Source organism: Lagenorhynchus albirostris, chromosome X (assembly GCF_949774975.1).
Source record: "Lagenorhynchus albirostris chromosome X, mLagAlb1.1, whole genome shotgun sequence".
In the NCBI taxonomy this organism is placed as follows: Eukaryota; Metazoa; Chordata; class Mammalia; order Artiodactyla; family Delphinidae; genus Lagenorhynchus; species Lagenorhynchus albirostris.
In genome coordinates this window covers 72,440,362-72,458,058 of record NC_083116.1, presented here as the reverse complement: position 1 = coordinate 72,458,058, position 17,697 = coordinate 72,440,362, and the positions used below count along the sequence as shown (strand labels likewise).

Here is a 17,697-nt window from a genome sequence, read left to right as displayed (position 1 = left end):
GTGACTATTTATTGAGGTTCTACTGGAACATCAAGGCATTATTTTTTAAACCACCAATCCTTATATTTCTGATGAAGTATTTGAAGTCGAATCATAAGAGAGTTTTTTCTTTCTCTGAATTAGATTGTGGGACTCACTGAGAAGACTGTTTTAGTCGCCCTGGATACTGTTTCCTGTTTGGAGCAGGGCAACAACTGTAGGACTGTGGCCTCCACAGCTATGAACTCCCAGTCATCCCGATCTCATGCCATCTTTACAATCTCCATAGAGCAAAGAAAGAAAAGTGACAAGTAAGTTCAAGTTACAAGTAAGAGTCAAGATTTTTAACATTCGTTCTACTAAAGTTGAATAATAGCTTGTTTCTTGATTTGAAAAATAACCAGACATCAGTACTCTGAGCATGAGTAATGAATGGAGCCATTTGGACTGATGTGAAAGAAAATGAGAACTGGCAGGTGAGCTTTGATACTCACCTACCCTCAAGCTTGTGTACCATTCTCACTTGTGTCCTGTTATCATCACAGGAATAGCAGCTTTCGCTCCAAGCTGCATCTTGTAGACCTTGCTGGATCAGAAAGACAGAAGAAAACCAAGGCCGAAGGGGATCGTCTAAAAGAGGGTGAGAATAATTAAGGCTACAGTCATAGATAAAAACTTCTAGTACTCTTACTGCTGTTGTTGGTGTCTTGACCGGAATATTTCAGGTCACATTCTAACAGTAACTACAATTCAAGTTTGAGGCTGATTTCAGAAACAGTGAAAAATTGTTTCTCTCCCTTGCACTCATTTTCTAATTTAGGTGTGAGATTTGGATCTGGTCCTTGGTTTGATTTCATCTGGCCCAGGCAAGTTTTAGTTTTTGTTTTGTTTTGTTTTACCCCCAACTACTTATAATTAAAATCAATATCCTGATTCTGTCATCCCAAGTATTCACTATCCTTCCCAGATGTTGTCACTTATAAACCTCATCAGCATGGTTTCCATATCTTCATTTAAGTGGTTGGATATAAATGATGAAGCTCCTAAGGCTAGGAGAACCCCATGGTATACGCTATTAGAAACCTGCGTCTAGCATGATAATGACCTGGTAATCTGCATGCTTTGGGAATGGTCTTTCAAGCAGTTATTAATCTAGCTAACAAAAATTAACAACCAGCTCCCATTTCTCAATTTTGTACTTAAGGATCTCATAAAAGATTTTTTCAAATGCCTTGCTAATGTCCAGATATACTATATGTCTACCATATTTTTCATAGCTACCAGCTTAGTAACAGTACAAAAAAGAAAGAAGGATTAGCCTAAATTGACTTTTTCTAAGTGAATTCAAGCTGGCTTCTAGTGCTTATTCTTCCATTTCTAGGTTCTTGCCAGCCATCTCTATAATAATCTAGAAGACTTATATCAAACTGACTGGTGTGTAATTTATGGAATTAACTTACCTCTCTTTTTTCGAAAATTGAAATTACATCTGCCCAGTCTTCCGGAACATCCTTCTCTGTGATTCCTCAAATATCATTGACATAGCTTCAGTGTTCTTGTTTGAAATTACTCTCAGTTCCCTCAGCTATAATTCATCTGGTCCAAGACATTTGAACTCTTATTAAAGTAGCTGAGTTCTTGCTTACTACCTTACTACAATGATTCTTTACTCATATTGGGCTTCAGTTCCCTCTTGGGAACTGAGAAGGCAGAAGCAGAAATAGTAATTGAGGAATTTTACCTCTTTGTCATTTATCATTATTATACTGCTGGCACAGGGCAGAGACCTATTTCTTCCTCATTCAGCTTTTTGTTCTGAATGTATTTAAAAGTGCCCTTTTTGTTCTATGTTTGAACTTTGAGATTTATCCTTCTTAAGACTATTTTTAAAGGTTATTTTGCCTCCTCTATCTTTTTTTAGGTGTACAGTCTGAGGTTTTTTATTTTTTGTATTTTAAATTTATTTATTTAATTTATTTATTTTTGGCCGTGTTGGGTCTTTGTTGCTGCACGCAGGCTTTCTCTAGTTGCAACAAGCAGGGGCTACTCTTCGTGGTGGTGTGCAGGCTTCTCATTGCAGTGGCTTCTCTTGTTGTGGAGCACGGCTCTAGGCACTCAGGCTCAGTAGTTGTGGCACACAGGCTTAGTTGCTCTGCCGCATGTGGGCTCTTCCCAGACCAGGGCTCGAACCCGTGTCTCCTGCATTGGCAGGCGGATTCTTAACCACTGCGCCACCAGGGAAGCCCTCTGAGTTTTTTTTAACAGCTTTATTGAGATATAATTCACATGCCATAAAATTCACCTGTTTAAACTGTACATTTCAGTGGACTTTTGTATATTCAGAGTTGTGCAACCATCACCACAATCTAATTTTAGAACATTTTCATCACCTCCAAAAAGAAACTCATACCCATTAGCAGTCACTCCCCATCCCAACCCCATTTTCTAGCCCTAGGCAACCACTAACCTATATTTCATACAAATGGAATCATATAATTTATGGTCTTTTGTGACTGTCTTATTTCACTTAACATAAAGTTTTCCAGGATCATCCATGTTGCAGTGTATATCATCACTTCATTTTATTGCTAAATCATATTCCATTGTACAGATATACAACATTTTTGTTTGTTTGTTTTTTGCGGTACGCAGGCCTCTCACTGCTGTGGCCTCTCCCGTTGCGGAGCACAGGCTCCGGACGCGCAGGCTCAGCGGCCATGGCTCACGGGTCCAGCCGCTCCGCAGCACGCGGGATCCTCCCCGACCGGGGCACGAACCCGTGTCCCCTGCATCGGCAGGCGGACTCTCAACCACTGCGCCACCAGGGAAGCCCCAGATATACAACATTTTGTTTGCCCATTCATCAGTTGTATCCAATTTGACTATTTTGAATATTGCTCTGTGAACATCTATATATAAGTTTTTGTGTGGACAAATGTTTTAATTTCTCTTTAGGTATAACCTAGGAGTGTTATACGTGGGTCATATGGTAGCTGTTTAAATTTCTTTTAAAAAAATTAATATGTAATTAATATACCATAAAACCCACTTTTTTAATGTGTACAATTCAGTGATTTTTTAGTATATTCACAAAGTTGTACAACTATCACCACAATAAATTTTAGAATATTTTCATCACCCCCAAAAGAAACCTATACCCATTAGCAGTCACTCATTTTTTTCCATTGTCCACCCCCCACCACCCCACCTCCAGGCAGTGACTAATCCTTCTGTCTTTATGGATTTGCCTATTCTGGACATTTCATATAAATGTAATCATACAATATGTGATCTTTTGTGACTGGATTCTTTCATTTAACATCTTTTCAAGGTTCATCCATGTTGTAACGTGTATCAGTACTTCATTCCTTTTTATTGCCAAACAATATTCCACTACATGAATATATTGAGTTTTTATTTATCCATTCATTTGTTGATGGACATTTGGGTTGTTTCCACTTTTGGTTTTTATTAGTAATGCTGCTATGAGCACTGATGTACAAGTTTCCGTGTGGATGTGTGTTTTTATTTCTCTTGGGTATATACCTAAGTGGAATTGGTCAGTCAAATGATAACTCTATGTTTAACTTTTTGAAGAACTGTCAGACTGTTTTTCATAGCAACTGTACCTATTCTACCTTCTTACCAACAATATATAAAGGATTGTAATTTCTCCATATTCTTAGTTTTATTATGTCTTTAATTATAGCCATCCTAGTGAGTATGAAGTGGTACCTCGTTGTGGTTTTGGTTTGCATTTCCCTGACGGCTAATAATGTTTCATGTGCTTCTTGGCAATTCGTGTATCATCTTTGGAAAAATGTCCATTCAGATTCATTGCCCATTTTTTAAATTGGGTTATTTATCTTTTTATTGTTGAGTTGTGTGTGTTCTTTACACATTCTGGATACTAGCCCCATATCAGTTATATTATGCTTTGCAAATGTTTTCTTCCATTCTTTGGGTTGCTTTTTCACTTTATTGAAGGTGTCCTTTGAAGCACACATTTAAAATTTTTAGATGAATTCCATTCATCTGTTTTTTCTCTTGTTGCTTGGTGTTTGGCATCATATCTAAAAAATCATTGCCTAATCCAAGGTCACAAAGATTTACGTCTCTGTTTTCTTCTAAGAGTTTTATAGTTTTCAATGTTAAATATAGGTCGGAGATCCATTTCGAGTTAATTTTTGTATATAGTGTAAAGTGGCAGTCCAAACTTGAATCTTTTGCATGTAGATATTCAGTTATCCCAGCATCATTTTTTGAAAAGACTATTCTTTACCCATTGAATTGTCTTGGAATGCTTGTCAAGAAGCAATTGGACTCTCAGTTCTATTCCATTGATCTATATGTGTATCCTTATGCCATTACTACACTGTCCTCATTACTGTAGCTTTGTAATAAATTTTGAAATGGGGAAGTGTGAGGGCTCCAGCTTTGTTCTTTTTCAAGATTGTTTTGGCTGTTTTGGGTCCTTTGCATTTTCATATGAATGTTAGGGTCAGCTTGTCATATTCTGCAAAGAAGCCAGCTGGGATTTTCACAGGGATTGTGTTGAATCTGTAGATCAATTTAGGGAGTGTTGGCATCTTTCAATTCTTTCAAGTCCTTCAATTCATAAACATCAGATGTCTTTCCATTTATTTAGGTCTTCTTTAATATCTTTCAATAGAAATTTTTTTTAATTTTCAGAGTACAAGTTTTACACTTTTGTTAAATTTATTCCTAAATATTTTATTCTTTTCAATGCTTTTGTAAATGAAATTGTTTTTACTTAATTTCATTTTCAAATTATTTATTGAGCTTTGTATATTGATCTTGTGCCTGCAAGCTTGCTGAGCTTGTTATTTCTAATAGTTTTTTTGATGGATTCTTCAGGATTTCTGTTTACAAAATCATGTCATCTGTGAACAGAGATGGTTTTACTTCTTCCTTTCTGATCTGGATACCTTTATTTCCTTTTCTTGCTTAACTGTCCTGGCTAGAACCTCCAGTACAATGTTGAATAGAAGTGGCGTGAGTGGATATTGTTGTCTTGTTCCTGATCTTAGGGGAAAAGCATTCAGTCTTTTACTATTAGGTATGATGTTAGCTGGGGGTTTTTCACAGATGCCCCTACCAGGTTGAGGAAATTCCCTTCTATACCTAGTTCATTGAGTGTTTTTATCATGAATTTGTCAAATGTTTTTTCATCATCTATTGACATGATCACGTTATTTTGGTTCTTCTGTTGGTATATTGCATTAATTGCTTTTTGGATGCTAAGCCATCTTGTATTCCTAAAATAAATCTAACTTACTGTTTTTATACCTTTAATGACTTTACTGGACTAATTCTACAACTCCCTATAGTTTGTGGTCACAGAAGTGTCTGCTCAGTTACTTTAGTAGTTAGCTAGTGATTGGTCTCATTTCCTTAAATGCCTTGAACCTATAACTCTTCCAGCATTTGCCTAGGGCTCTGAGTTTGTGTTGCGGCTTACCTTAAATGCTAAGGTTCTTTACAACGCTTAGTCTCTACTTCTTGAGCAGGGTCTCAAAGTCAGCCAGAGGTACAAGATGAGGGCCTTTTAGGTCTTTACTGACATTTTTAGGTCTTTCCTGAGCATGCACATGGCTTTCTCCAGCAATATATCAGAGCTTTTAAAGTCCCCAGTGGACTAGAGGTGGGATAGGGACGGTGGGAGGGAGACGCGAGAGGGAGGGGATATGGGGATATATGTTTACGTAGAGCTGATTCACTTTGTTATAGAGCAGCAACTAATACAACAATGTAAAGCAATTATACGCCAATAAAGATGTTAAAAAATAAATAAAATAAAGTTCCCAGTGGAGGGACTACCCTGGTGGTGCAGTGGTTAAGAATCCGCCTGCCAGTGCAGGGGACATGGGTTCGAACCTTGGTCCGGGAAGATCCCACATGCTGCAGAGCAACTAAGCCCGTGTGCCACAACTACTGAAGCCCAAGTGCCTAGAGCCCGTGCTCTGCAACAAGAGAAGCCACCACAATGAAAAGCCCGTGCACTACAACGAAGAGTGGCCCCTACTTGCTGCAACTAGAGAAAGCCCGCACACAGCAACAAAGACCCAACACAGCCAAAAATAAATAAATAAATAAATAAATTTATTTCTAAAAAATACATTAAAAAAATAAAATAAAGTCCCAGTGGACATTTCACTCCTCAGATCTTCCTTTTAAGTTTTCAGCCAGGCTCTTGTTTGACCATGGCTATTAAGTTGGGTGTGTATCATCACCAGATATTTTTCTATATACATATATATATGCACATTTAGTAATACATTTGTTATATGCCTTTTAAAATTTTGGCATTGCTAAATCAATTTATTTCCTTTTAATTACACAAGTAGTACATGAATCAATTCCTGGTATACAAACATAAGCAATATGGATGAAGATAAAATCCCCCTTGATTTACCACCTAATCCTAATCTAGAGGTAACTACTTTTACCTGCCTGGTGGGTAGCATTCAAGATGTTTTTCTGTGTATATATTTTTATTGGTGTTTCCTGTTTTTTGTTTGTTTGTTTGTTTTTTGCGGTACGTGGGCCTCTCACTGTCATGGCCTCTCCCGTTGCGGAGCACAGGCTCCAGACGTGCAGGCTCAGCGGCCATGGCTCACGGGCCCAGCCGCTCCGCGGCATGTGGGATCTTCCCGGACCGGGGCACGAACCCGTGTCCCCTGCATCGGCAGGCGGACTCTCAACCACTGCGCCACCAGGGAAGCCCTTTCCTGTTGTTTTTAAAGATAGATGCTATCATACTGCATATATTGTTTTTCAGCTTGCTTTTATCTCAGCAATATATGTTTGAAATCTTTTTGTATTAGTATATAAGTCTATCTCATTTTTACAACTGCTATCTAGGATTCCACAGTATACAAAGTCTACCTTGTTTGTTTATTCCTGTTTTGACTGACATTTAGGTTGTTCAGTTCCTGGCTATTGCAAAATGATGCCTCAGTCAATAGCCTTGTATGTGATATACAAGTGAGAGTATTCTCTAGGTTATATACGTGGAAGAGAAATTGCTAGTTTGAAGGGTGTACACATTTCAGATTTTTAAATACTGCTAAATATTGTCCTCTAAAATGTCTGTCCCAGTATGCACATACCTACAATATATGAGACTATGTTTCACTGTACCGTTGACAATATTGGATATTATTGACCTTTTTTATTTTCCCCATCTTGAACATTGCATGTTATTTTTATAGAACTTGTATTTCCCCAATTACTTACGAAATTAAGCATCTTTTTATGTTACTGGCCATTTCTCTTTCCATTTCTGTGAATTCCCTGCTCATACCCTTTGTTTTGGTTTTTTTCTTTCAGGTTGACTTTTTCTTGTTTTTCTTGTTATTTTTCCTGTTGACTTTAGGAGTTGTTTCTGTATTCTAGATATTAATCCCTTGTTGCATATATTTTTCTTAGTCTCATTTTTTAACTTTTTTAATCTTTCGATTCATGTCTTATGTGTGTATTTCTTCCTATATACTTTTTTCTTGAGGTAAAGTTTATACGCAATAAAATGCCCATATTTTAAATGCTCAATTTCTTGAGTTTTGATAGTTGTATGCCCTCATGTAAATACCAACGAAGACGTGATAAAAAAACATTTCCATCTCCCCTAGAAAGTTCTCTTGTGTTTTTTCCAGTCAATCCACCCTTCCCACATTCCACTTTAAGCAACCACTTTCTGACTTCTATCACCATAGATTAATTTTACATGTTCTTAGACTTCATAGAAATGGAATCATATAATTTTTTCATGTGTCTGGCTTCTTTTGCTCAACTTAAGATTTTTTGGGCAGATTTTTTTCATGATCTTGCTTTGATTAATAATGTGTTCCTTTGTACTGCTGAGTAGTATTCCATTATATGATTATACCACTATTTGTTCTTCAGTTTTCCTATTGATGGAAATTAGGGTTATTTCCAGTTTTTAGCTATTATGAATAAGGCTGCCCTGAACATTCGTGTACAGGTCTTTTTGTTAACATACATTTTCATTTCTCCTGGGTAATTACCTAGGAGTGGAAGAGGTAGATATATGCTTAATTTTATAAGAAAGTGCCTAACAGTTCTGTAATATGGTTTGTACTGTTTTATGCTCCAGCAATGTTATTGAAAGTTCCATCTTATCACAGCTTCATAAATAAAGATGTTGTCTTAGAAATTCTAGTGGGCATCAAATACATCTCATTATAGTTTTTTGTTGTTTGTTTTTGTTTTGTTTTGCTGCACCACGCAGCTTGTGGGATCTTAGTTCCCAGACCAAGGACTGAACCTGGGCCACGGCAGTGAAAGCACTGAGTCCTAACTACTGGACCGCCAGGGAATTCCCCATCATAGCTTTTAAAAAAATTTTTATTAAAGTATAGTTGATTTACAGTGTTGTGTTCATTTTTGCTGTACAGCAAACTGACTCAGTTTATACATATATATATTCTTTTTCATATTCTTTTCCATTATGGTTTATCATAGGATATTGACTATAGTGTGCTATACAGTAGGACCTTGTTGTTTAATATAATACTTTACATCTACTAATCCCAAACTCCCAATCCTTCCCTCCCCTACTCCCTCCTCCCCCTTGGCAACCACAAGTCTGTTCTCTATGTTTGTGAGTCTGTTTCTCTTTCATAGGTATGTTCATTTGTGTCATATTTTAGATTCCACATATAAGTGATATCATATGGTTATTTGTCTTTCTCTTTCTGACTTACTTCACTTAGTATGATAATCTCTAGGCTCATCCATGTTGCTGCAAATGGCATTATTTCATTCTTTTTTATGGTTGAGTAGTATTCAGTTGTATATATGTACCACATCTTCTTTATCCATTCATCTGTTGATGGACGTTTAGGTTGTTTCCGTGTCTTGGCTATTGTGAATAGTGCTGCTATGGACATAGGGGTGCATGTATCTTTTTGAATTATAGTTTTGTCTGGATATATGCCCAGGAGTGGGATTGCTGGATCATATGGCAACTCTATTTTTAGTTTTTTGAGGATACTCCATACTGTTTTCCATAGTGGCTGCACCAACTTACATTTGTACCAATAGTGTAGGAGAGTTCCCTTTTCTCCACACCCTCTCCAGAATTTGTTATTTGTAGACTTTTTAATGATGGCCATTCTGACCAGTGTGAGGTGGTATCTCATTGTAGTTTTGATTTGCACAAAAATTTTAATTTTGATGAAGTTCAGTTTATCGTTTTTTTTCTTTAATGCTTAGAGCTGTTGGTATCCTGTCCAAGAAACCTTTGCATACCCAAAGTGATGACGATAATTTCCTATGTTTTCTACTTGAAGCTTTATAGTTTTAGCTTTTACATTAGTTGTATAATCTATCTTGAATTAGTTTTTGGTTATAAAGTGAGATAGGGGTTGAAGATCATCCTCCACCCCCCATGAATATCCAGTTCTTCTAGCACCATTTATTAAAAAGAAGGTCCTTTACCTACTGAATTGACTTAGTATATTGGTGTATTGAGTTGACTGTATGTGTGTGTGTGTCTATTTCTGGACACTATTCTGCCCTATTAGTGAATTTGTTTATTCTTAAACCTTTTATTTATTTTTTATTATTATTTTTTAAAATTATTTATTTATCTTTGGCTGCGTTGGGTCTTTGTTGCTGCGTGAGGGCTTTCTCTAGTTGCTGCGAGTGGGGGCTACTCTTCGTTGCGGTGCACGGGCTTCTCACGGTGGTGGCTTCTCTTGTTGTGGAGCACGGGTTCTAGGTGCACGGGCTTCAGTAGTTGTGGCACGCAGGCTCTAGTTGTGGCTCACGGGCTCTAGAGTGCAGGCTCAGTAGTTGTGGCGCACGGGCTTAGTTGCTCCGCGGCATGTGGGATCTTTCCAGACCAGAGCTCGAACCCGTGTCCCCTGCATTGGCAGGCGGATTCTTAACCACTGCACCACCAGGGAAGTCCCAAACCTTTTAATAAATACAGTTCATCACAGTATATTTTAATCTCTGGGAGGGCAAGTTTCACCTCACTTTTCTTTTATCAGAACTGTTTTGATTATTTTCTTGTCCAGGTGAATTTTAGAATCAAGTTGTCAGGTTCTATGAAAAATCTTTTTGGGATTTTTATTGAGAACTTAAATTCAGCTTATAGATTAAGTATAACTGAGCCTACGCATCCATGAGCATGATCTCTCCACATTTATTCAAGTCTTCTTTTATGTCTTTCAGTAAACTTTGTAGTTTTCTTAATGTAATTCTTACACCACATATCCTGGTAGGCCTATTCCGGAATATTATAGTTTTTGTTGCTATTTTGAATACCTCGTTTTCTATTTTTATTTTCTAATCCTGTTTAAGAAAAGTATTAATTTTCTAATTTCCATCTTATATCCAACCACATGGCTGAATTGCATTCTTAGTTTCTCATAATTTGTCAGTTGTGTTTCTTGGATTTCCTAGGTAGGTATTCACATTATTTTCAAGTACATACTTTGGCCTCTTTCTTTCCAACATTTATATCTTATTTCTTTTCATATCTTTTTCAGTGTAAGCTTGAATAGTACCAATGATAGTAACCATTCTCATCTCTTTTTTTCTTTTTTTTGCTCTAACCAGAACATTGCTAGTGTTTCACCTTAATCTACTGGCAGATAGCCTTTATCAAGTTAAGGAAGTCCTAGTTTTAGTCCTAGTTTGCTAAGAATTATATATTTTTAAAATAAGAAATGATTATTGAATTTTATCATTGATTGGGCATTAATGAACATGTAGTTTTTCTTTTTTTCAACCTATTGATAGAATAAATTGTAAAAATAAATTTTCTGTCATTGAATCATCCCCAGTTGATCATGATAAATTACTCTTTCTGTACATTGCAGGATTCACATACTAGTTTCCAATTTAGGGCATTTATATATCTGTTCCTATGAGAGAGTAATCTATAACTTTTTTTTGTATGTATGCTCTCCTTGTTTTGGTTCGAAGATTTTGCCAAGTTTTATATATATATATTTTTTAAATTTATTTTTGACTGCATCTGGTCTTCGTTGCTGTGTGCAGGCTTTCTCTAGTTGTGGTGAGCAGGGGCTACTCTTCGTTGCGGTGCGCAGACTTCTCATTGCGGTGGCTTCTCTTGTTGCAGAGCACGGGCTCTAGGCACACGGGCTTCTGTAGTTGCAGCACGTGGGCTCTAGAGCACAGGCACAGTAGTTGTGGCACACGGGCTTAGTTGCTACACAGCATGTGGGATCTTCCCAGACCAGGGATCGAACCCGTGTCCCCTGCATGGGCAGGCGGGTTCTTAACCACTACGCCACCAGGGACGTCCCAAAAGATCTATTTAAAACTATACATTTTCCTCTAAGTACCACTTGGATATAATCATATAATTTTGAGAAATAGTACTCTAACTGTTCATTTTTAAATAGGAGATTTCCTTTTTAATTTCCTCTTTAACATAAGAGTTAGGTAGAAGGTGTCTCTGTGTATTCTTTTGTTGTTAATTTCTGATTTATTGCATTATGATCAATGAATGTGTGTGATTTCTGTTTCTTGAAATTTTGTCTGACTCTTGTTTGAGCTTTGTTAATATTCCATGTATATTTGAAAAGAGTGTGTTTTCTGCTAGGTATATAGTTCTATGTATACCTATTAGATAAACTCATTAATTGTAGTATTCAGAGTCTCCATGTCCTGTCTTGTTATTTACTTAATATGCTATTTTCTTACATTATGACCAAGGATTTATCAATTTCTCCTTGTATTTCTTTGTTTATGTATTTTATATATATATATTATATATATATATATATATTTTTTTTTTCGGTATGCGGGCCTCTCACTGTTGTAGTCTCTCCCGTTGTGGAGCACAGGCTCTGGACACGCAGGCTCAGCGGCCATGGCTCACGGGCCTAGCCGCTCCACAGCATGTGGGATCTTCCTGGACTGGGGCATGAACCTGTGTCCCCTGCATCAGCAGGTGGACTCTCAACCACTGTGCCGCCAGGGAAGCCCCCTGTATTATATATTTTTAAGCTATGTTGCTGGCTGCATAAAGTGTCATGGCATATATCTTCTTAGATGATTATATCTATTGTATCTGATTAATATTTCTTCACCTACTTTCTCTTTGTTAGCCCTTGCTTGGTATGTCTTTTTGTATCCCTTAATTGAAACCATGTATCTTGAGTTCATTCATTCATTCATTCATTTATGCCCAATTGGGTGTTCTCTTTTAACAGAGGGTTTTATTCTACATGTTTTTATGTTTGTGTTTGGACTTATTCCTGCCATATCATTGGCTACTAGCCCAGTGGCCTACTCCTACGCTGGTACTACAACCAATTACCTTGATTGTTATCCCAAGGCTCCCTCTTGTTTGCTAGATCCACTACCTTCAAGTCTACACTACCCTTAGAGTTGGTGCCACCTTTTCATAGCAGTTCTCTCCTGTATATTTTTTCTTCTGTTAGTCCAATTCATCTGCTTTCAGTCTCAAGGATTTTGCCATTTCTGATCCACCAGTGATAGATTCAGAAGTGGCTGCTGGGCCATTCCAAATTGGCAGATTTAATAAGCAAGGGAACTTAACACGAGGCTTGTGTTGGGCAGCTGCAAGACAAGTGGATCTCCACACCTGCCCACCAGAATCTTAAAGTTTATATAGAGGCTTAACTGAGTTTAGTCATGTACACTGTCCATATGGTCTCAATACGACCTTACTCTCTCAAGGCTGCATTCTTGAAAATGGCTCTAGCTGTGGGAATGGTGGACAGCACATAAGTTCCAAGGACAGGGAAGGGGATGAGGAGCCCCCAAATGCCCAGGTCCATTTCATGGGTCAATCTGTGGTAATATCCTCTCCAGTATTACTGAGTCCAAGCTTGAACTGCTTGCTACACAACAGGCCAATAAATAAAGAGATGCATTGTTGGGGCAAAGAATAGTGACTTTATTCGGAAAGCCAGCAGATCAAGAAGATGGTGGACTAGTATCCCAAAGAACCATCTTCCCAAGTTAGAATTCAAGCTTCTCTTATACTAAAAGGAGTGCGTGTGTATGGTTGTTGGTACAAACTTCTTGGTGCCAGAATCCATTGATCTTGTAGCTGTCTAAGTAGGTCTGGTCACAGTGTTCCTATAAACCTCCAATAAGACAAATGGTATTCTCTGTTCTGCAACATTTTATCTCTATATGAATGGAAAAGTGTTACATCTTTAAAGGGCAGAGCCTTGAGAATGGACTGTCCTGTATATTTCAGGCTATAAGCAACATTCTTAACTTGTAGCAAAAGCAATAGAATACAAAGGTTAAAGTAAAAGAAACAGATCCCTTATGGAATCAGATTTGTTCTTCCCCATTACACCATGACCTCCTCCAACATTACCATCTTTCTCCAGAAGTCTCTTCAGGTCTGGATGGTGTGATTAGGGCCAGTTGTCCCCTTCTGAACTGTGGTCTTTGACATAAAAGGCTCAGATGGGCTGGCTTTCAGTCACATGCCCACTCTGAACTACAGGTGGGGTCAAATACTCCACCCTCTCTCCAAGTAAACCCATAGATTGAGGGTTGGGGAGAGAATAATTTTAAGTAAAACGTGCTGTTTCCAGAAGAAGGGTCAAACTACACTGAGTAAACAAAAAGTATATGTGTCTATTAGCAGTAAATAATGGTTCATTCAAGTCATTTAGATAATTAAATGCCAAAAGTAGGAGTTGAAATTATATGTTCTAGGTAATAGGAAACTATTAATCATGGATATAAAGATCTGTTCTCAAAGAATTCTATAGGCTCTTAGAGGAAAGGCAGTGAGTTTATATTTTTTACCATTGTATCCTCAAAACTTAGAATGGTACCTGGCACAGAATGACTGCATAATGTATTTGCTGATTGGAGTTAATGTAACTGACTTGAACAATTAATTATCGGTCCCTGTGAGATACCACACAAAACTTTTCAATCTAATCTTACATCTTATCTTTCTTATCCACTCTCAGAATTTTAAACTAATTTCTGTATTATAATTCTATGTATGGTGATAAACAATATACCTAAATCTCCTGCCTTAACTGCTTCTCTGAACTTCTTAACCATAATGAAACTTTCCTTTTAGACTAGTTTTCTCACTAGTTCAGAATGTTTAAAACTGAACACATTACCAGTTCTCCAAAGTTTCTTTTTCTTTTTTTTTTAATCTTTATTGGAGTATAATTGCTCTACAATGGTGTGCCAGTTTCTGCTTTATAACAAAGTGAATCAGCCATACACACACACATGTTCCCATATCTCTTCCCTCTTGCGTCTCCCTTCCTCCCACCCTCCCTATCCCACCCCTCTAGGTGGTCACAAAGCACCGAGCTGATCTCCCTGTGCTATGCAGCTGCTTCCCACTAGCTATCTATTTTACGTCTGGTAGTGTATACATGTCCATGCCACTCTCTCGCTTTGTCACAGCTTACCCTTTTTCTAAATATCTATTTAATATATTGCACCACCTTGTGTGTTTGGACTTAATTACAAAAGCTTGAAATCTAAAATCATTTCAGATCTCTCTGTGCTTGAACAAGTGTGAACTTGTGAAAAAGTTCCCCCAATTCTACTGCCTCACTATTTTTCATATCTGTGTTCTCCAGCCTAATCAATTGCAGGAACTTAGTAGGTGCCTTATATAATGTCTGGATTATCAAAATAATTACCCTTGGGCTTCCCTGATGGCGCAGTGGTTGGGGGTCCGCCCGCCGATGCAGGGGACACGGGTTCGTGCCCCGGTCCGGAAGGATCCCACATGCTGCGGAGCGGCTGGGCCCGTGAGCCATGGCCGCTGAGCCTGCGTGTCCGGAGCCTGTGCTCCGCAACGGGAGAGGCTACAACAGTGAGAGGCCCACGTACCGCAAAAAAAAAAAAATAATAATAATAATAATAATTACCCTTATTTTTCAGCTTTATTGAGGTTTAATTGACAAATAAAATTGCAAGATATTAAAGTGTACAATGTGATAATTTGATATATTTATACATTGTGGAAGGATTACCCCCCTTGAGTTAATTAACACATTAATCACCTTTTTTTTTTGGTGAGAGTATCTACATTTAAGTTGTACTCTTGGTACAATTATGCAATACAGTATAATCAATTTTAGTCACCATGCTATACATTAGATTCTCAGACATTATTAATCTTATAACTGAAAATTTGTACCTTTTTACCAACATTTTCTTGTTTCCTCCATCCCCAAGCCCCTGGCAACCACTTTTCTGCTCTCTGTTTCTGTGAGTTCAGTTTTTTTTTATGTCCACCTATAAATGATATCATACAGTAAAAAAAAAAAAAAGTGGCTGCCAGCTTTCTCACTTGGCAGCATCTTCAAAGACTTTTAAGAGCTCTCAAAGGAATTTAACTCAATTTCATTAGAGAGTTTTGCCCCTACATTCCAGGTTCCTTTTTTTTTTAACTTCAGAGCTTCAATTTCCTCATTTGTATAATAGGATTTGAATATATACCCCCACAAAGATGTGAGGATTAAGTGAACTCATATTGTAAAAAAATGTAACATAATTCCTAGTATATATTACCCTCTTAATAATTATTAATTCCATCTTCTGTGGTTTCACTTGCTCTGAGTGGTGGTTAATAAGGAATATAGGGGCCCTACTGATATTTATAAACAAGCTCAGATGAACTAAGACCACCTAGGAGCTTGCTAGGGTGATTGTCATCATTTGAGGTAGATTTTTGAGGGTGGAAAAGGCTTGTGGGAGTGTGACTTATACCAGCGTAATTAAGTTTTCTTTAGCTAACAAAATATCATTCCCAAAGCCAAGCCCCCCACTGTTAGAGGGAATCATTTTCTACCTATCAAGAGCTAAGAAGGTTGCTAGCCCCTCTAGGATATTTTCAGTGGGTGGATATGGCTCATCAGAATTTTGTTGCATATTGCATTACGGGGGGTGGAGGAAGGAGGTGTACTCAAGTGTCAGATTTGATTTATGAGGCAAAGAAGTTTATGACAAAATCACAATTGAGTCTTATATCAAGTGGGAGATGCCTTTAGCTGAAAGGGAAGCCAGTGAGAAAGCAAGGCACAGGTATATAGGAAGCAGACAGCAGAGAGAAAGATAAGGAGTTTGATTTTGGATGTGTCAGATTTGGAATGCATATTAGAAAAGTCCAGGAAGAAAGGGGAAATTCAGAACTAGAACTTAAAAGCAAAGTCTGGGCTGGAGATAAATATTTGGAATCTATGGGTGAGGTTGCCCAGAGAGAGTTTTGTAGAGAAAGACTAGATATTGAGAGAGCCAACACTAAATATTAATGAGGAGCACTAATATTTAAGAGTCAAGAGTAAAGGAGCCAATTAAAGAGGTTCAAGGGACACAGGATATTAGTAGCTAAAAAAACAAAATAAGAGTTTCTAGAACGAAGGGATTGTTACCTGTGTCAAATGTTTCAGAGTGGTTACATAAGATGAGGCCTGAAAAGAAACGGATTTGTTCACTGAGGTTTTTGGTGACGGAATCAGGGCAGGTTGCATCAGATTGAGGTGTGAAAGTAACTACCATTCTGAATGTGATGTTTATCTTTTCCATTAATTTCCTTATTCTTGTATCCCTTAATGATATGTAGTGGTATTTTGCCTGTTTCTAAACTTTTCATAAGTGGTTTAATAATGTATTTGTTTTTTCATCACTGATTTTTTCCTCAGTGTTATGTTTGTGAGATTCATCCATCTTGATCCATATAGCTCTGTTCTAAGCTTTTTTTTTAACTAAAGTCTTAAATTTTCTTAGTATAAAGTCATATCAGTAAAACGAAAATTATCTCTTTGCCAATATTTGTTCCTGTTATTTAATTCTCTTATTTTTTGTTTATTAGCAAGAAACATGATGAAGGACACATCCTGCGCTTGTAAAGTTGCTTTCCTTGGGAGGAATCTAGTTTCTGATTTTAATTGGAATAGTTTTAGTGTTTTAATATTTGGAATGATAATTGCTACTGGTTTTGGTAAATGGTATCTAATTCTTTTAGTTCCAGAAAGTAAAGCTGTACTTTAATCTCCTTGAGAGATCTTTTTTAAGCTAAGTTGTCTGCTTCCTTTCAGCAACTCTATTTTATAAAAGGCCTATTCTAAGCGTTCTGCTTGTTTCTTTTATTGGTTTCTGGGTCTCCTTACGTGTATTGTTATTTTCCTTTGCTCATTGGGGCTCGTCTAATGCTGGGGTGCCTTACATTGTAGCAGCTATGTTGAGTGGAAAAGCCACAGTGATTTCTGCCCATGAGCCAGGACTGTAGCAGCAGGCATGTTGTCAGTCAGCTTGTCACACTCTCGGGAGGCATCAAGAGGGGCCTCTCTATACTCTTGTTCCCTGGTGCTGTCCTTGTCTCAAGGTGGGGAGGACCCAATCCAACTCTTCAGTTTCTTCTCAGCATTTTCAGATCCAGGAAAACCTGGCATACTCACATAGGTAATATCCCCTGTCCCCTAGGAGTTCATAGAGTCCTGCAGGCCAAGTCTTCACCAGGAACTGTGTTCCCATCCTTGCACTTTGGCTGTCCTACATCAGACCCCAGGCCAGTAACCCAGAGCTCTCATCTGTTCCAGAGATGAAAAACCCTGCATCACCCCTTATTCTCAGGTCTCAGACCCATCCTGTGACCTCATTCTCTTGGCTGACTGCAGTACCTACTTGGCTCAAGAACAGAGTAGATGGATCAGACTTGGGAAT

The 17,697-nt window shown here is 37.8% G+C and overlaps 1 protein-coding gene across 1 annotated transcript in view; it reads left to right on the top strand.

The window, feature by feature from the left end:
- Positions 1 to 17,697, top strand: part of KIF4A (kinesin family member 4A) — a 126,286-nt gene that overhangs the window by 7,933 nt on the left and 100,656 nt on the right. The window contains exons 5-6 of the mRNA XM_060138622.1: positions 124 to 290; positions 525 to 619. Coding sequence (XP_059994605.1) covers positions 124 to 290; positions 525 to 619 — 262 coding nt within the window. The remainder of the gene's footprint in view (positions 1 to 123; positions 291 to 524; positions 620 to 17,697) is intronic.